The sequence below is a fragment of the Empidonax traillii genome, unplaced genomic scaffold, assembly GCF_003031625.1.
Source record: "Empidonax traillii isolate 1590-97213 ecotype Southwest subspecies unplaced genomic scaffold, ASM303162v1 scaffold2066:size40180, whole genome shotgun sequence".
Lineage (NCBI taxonomy): Eukaryota > Metazoa > Chordata > Aves > Passeriformes > Tyrannidae > Empidonax > Empidonax traillii.
In genome coordinates, this window is record NW_020957259.1 from 27,916 (window position 1) to 30,921 (window position 3,006).

The window sequence follows — 3,006 nt, forward strand, 5'->3', positions numbered from 1 at the left end:
GCCTTCCCGGTGAAATCCCTGGCACAGAGGGAGGCCGAGTACGCCGAGGCCAGGAAACGGATCCTGGGCAGCGCCAGCCCCGAGGAGGAGCAGGACAAACCCATCCTAGACAGGTGAGAGCGGCCCCCGGGGCAGTGCCTGCCTGGCAGAGCTCGGGGATGAGCTCCTGGGAGAGCAGGGAGGGAGCAGGGAGGGAGCAGTGCTCTGCCAGCAAAGCCTCCACTAGGTGGGAGTGCAGGGAACTGGAGGTGCCTGACAAGGCCATAAATGGTGGAATTATTAAGGCTGGAAAAGCTGTCCCAGATCATCAAGACCAGCCATTAACCCAGCGCTGTGGTCTCCACCTGTCCCCAGGTGCCACATCCACATGCCTTTGGAACAATTCCAAGGGTGGGGACTCCACCCCCTCCTGGGCAGCCCCTGCCAAGGCCTGACCACCCTTTCCATGGAGAAATTCCTCCTGCTGTCCAACCTGCCCCTCCCCTGGCCCAGCTGGAGGCCGTTCCTTCTCCTCCTGTCCCTGTTCCCTGGGAGCAGAGCCCGACCCCCCCTCAGCTCCCCCCTCCTGTCAGGGATTGCAGAGCCAGAAGGTCCCCCCTGAGCCTCCTTTTCTCCAGGCTGAGCCCCCCCAGCTCCCTCAGCTGCTCCTGCTGCTCCAGCCCCTTCCCAGCTCCGTTCCCTTCCCTGCACACGCTCCAGCCCCTCCGTGTCCTCCTTGTCCAGAGGGTCCCAGGAGTGTTCCCAGAGCTGGAGGTGCCCCGACCATGCCCAGTGCAGCCGTGGGATGATCTGAGCACCTTGGAAGAGCAGGCTGGGGGTGTGGAGAGCAGGGAGGGCACCCAGAGTCATCCTCACAGAATCATGGAATGGGTTGGGTTGGAAAGGACCTTAAAGATTATCTTGTTCCACCCCTGCCCTGGGCAGGGACACCTTCCACCAGCCCAGGCTGCTCCAAGCCCCGTCCAACCTGGCCTTGGACACTTCCAGGGATCCAGGGGCAGCCACAGCTTCTCTGGGCACCCTGTGCCAGGGCCTGCCCACCCTCACAGGGAGGAATTCCCAATATCCCATCTGTCCCTGCCCTCTTGCAGTGGGAAGGCATTCCCTTGTCCTGCCCCTCTAGGCCCTTGTCCAAAGTCCCTGTCCAGCTCTCTCAGAGCCCCTTTAGGCTCTGGAAGGGGCTCTGAGCTCCTGGAGCTTCCCCAGAATGACCAATCCTTTCATCCTTTCCCCATCTCAGAGCTGCTCCATCCCTCTGATCCCCTTGGTGGCTCCTCTGGAGTGGCTCCAGCAGCTCCAGGTCCTCCCTGTGCTGGGAAGCACGTCCTGGTATTCCATCGTGGGTGTGTTCCCCCCTCAGCGGGCGCCTGCGGCTTTGCCGAGGGCACACGGAATTCCAGCCCGCATTCCCGGCCGCTCTGACCCCTCTCTCCCTGCAGGCCCACCCGGATCTCGCAGCCGGAGGACACCCGACAGCCCAACAATGTGATCCGGCAGCCGCTGGGCCCCGATGGCTCGCAGGGCTTCAAGCAGCGCAGATAAAGGCGGATGCGCCGCCGTTCCGGAACGCCGGGCCCCCGGCACGGACACACGGACCTGGGCAAGGGGGACTCCCGGCATGATTTGCACTGTGACCCCTTGGCTCTGCCCACTGTGACCTTCAGCCCCACGCACTGTGACCTCCCCTCTGCACCCACTGTGAGCGGCGATGCCGGCAGGGCTGTCCCGAGGATCCAGCGGGATGAGGAGGGGGGTGCCGGACTCGGGCACCGGGAGCTGCGTGTGCCGCTCGGGTCGGGGCTGGCGCCAGCAATAACGTTTGTTGTAGTCGAAACCCCGGCATTTAAGGAAAAAAAAAAGATGGGAAGTGTCCCCAGCCACGCATGTTGTCCTCATCACTTCCAGAGCGAGTTCTGTTTCCGAGGATTTTGGGTTCTTCTGTTTGATTTTCTGTTTGTTTTCTCTGTCTGGGATCGGCCGAGTGCGTGAGAAGGGTTTGACCTGTTTGTGTTAATGCACAGAGGTAGTTCAGTGTTCCCAAAGGAATTCCAATGGATTTCCATGAGTTGAGTGGCTCGGGGTTCACAAGCTCTTGCTTCTCCTTCTGAGGAAGTGGACTCTTGGATCTCCCCGGATACCTCGGAGCCGGACCTGGTCCACGTCTCACTCCTGTGCAAGCTCGGCTCCCTTTTCCTGCTGCTTTGAGGAAAAGCTTAGAACACCCCTTGGTTGGGCTCTTGGGCAGAAGGGAATGTGGAGTGATCCTGTGAAAATTCCTGCTGCCTGGCCACAGAGGTCCAGGCAGTGAAGAATTTGGGATGTGTGGTGAGGAGGAGTATCCTGGAGCGGAGAGCGGGATGTCCGCAGGGTCCGACCCCGCAGGGACGGTACGAGCTGCGTTTGCCTCCCAGAATTCCAGACCCCGGGAACAAACCCAGCCTTGGAGGGAGCCTGGATGATCCCTCCGTCTTCAGGAAGGGGATTGCCCTCCTCCAGCTCCCAGGAAGAGGCTGGTGCTCCGCAAGAACAGGGATGTTCCCCCTGGATGAAGCTGAATATCAAGGGATGAGATGAACACTAAATGCTGCTCTTGGAGGGGACCTGGAATTCCCTGTGTGGTTCCCGGCGGATTCCCAGCAGATTCCCGGGGTCTGGGTGCTGCCTTCAGTAGGTTCAAGGGTGAACAAGCCAATCCTGACATGGTGTCTGTGCAGGGCAGCACTTCCTGCATGGAAATACGGCTTCAATCCCACAGGAATGGGAAGAGAAAAACCACCTGTGCATCCCACAGATCCGCCAGAGCTCAGTGAGCTCCTGAGGGCTGATTGCAGGGGGGGCAGGATTCCCTGAGGATTCCCTGGGGACTCCCTGGGGATTCCCTGGGGATTCCCCGGGGATCCCAGCCCCAGGTGGTTTGGGGGGGGTCTCAGTTTTCCCCCCTTCTGGTGGTCGGGATGAGCTCCGGGAGTGTGGAAGGACGTCAGCAATAACCGCAGTCACCGCGCC

The 3,006-nt window shown here is 60.9% G+C and overlaps 1 protein-coding gene across 3 annotated transcripts in view; it reads left to right on the plus strand.

The window, feature by feature from the left end:
- SZRD1 (SUZ RNA binding domain containing 1) overlaps positions 1 to 1,921 on the plus strand; it is a 13,606-nt gene extending 11,685 nt beyond the window's left edge. For all 3 annotated transcript variants that reach the window (XM_027909326.1, XM_027909327.1, XM_027909329.1), the window contains one exon: positions 1,440 to 1,921. In XM_027909326.1, the coding sequence (XP_027765127.1) occupies positions 1,440 to 1,542 (103 nt within the window). In that variant the 3' untranslated portion in view covers positions 1,543 to 1,921. The remainder of the gene's footprint in view (positions 1 to 1,439) is intronic.
- The last annotated feature ends 1,085 nt before the right edge of the window (positions 1,922 to 3,006 follow it).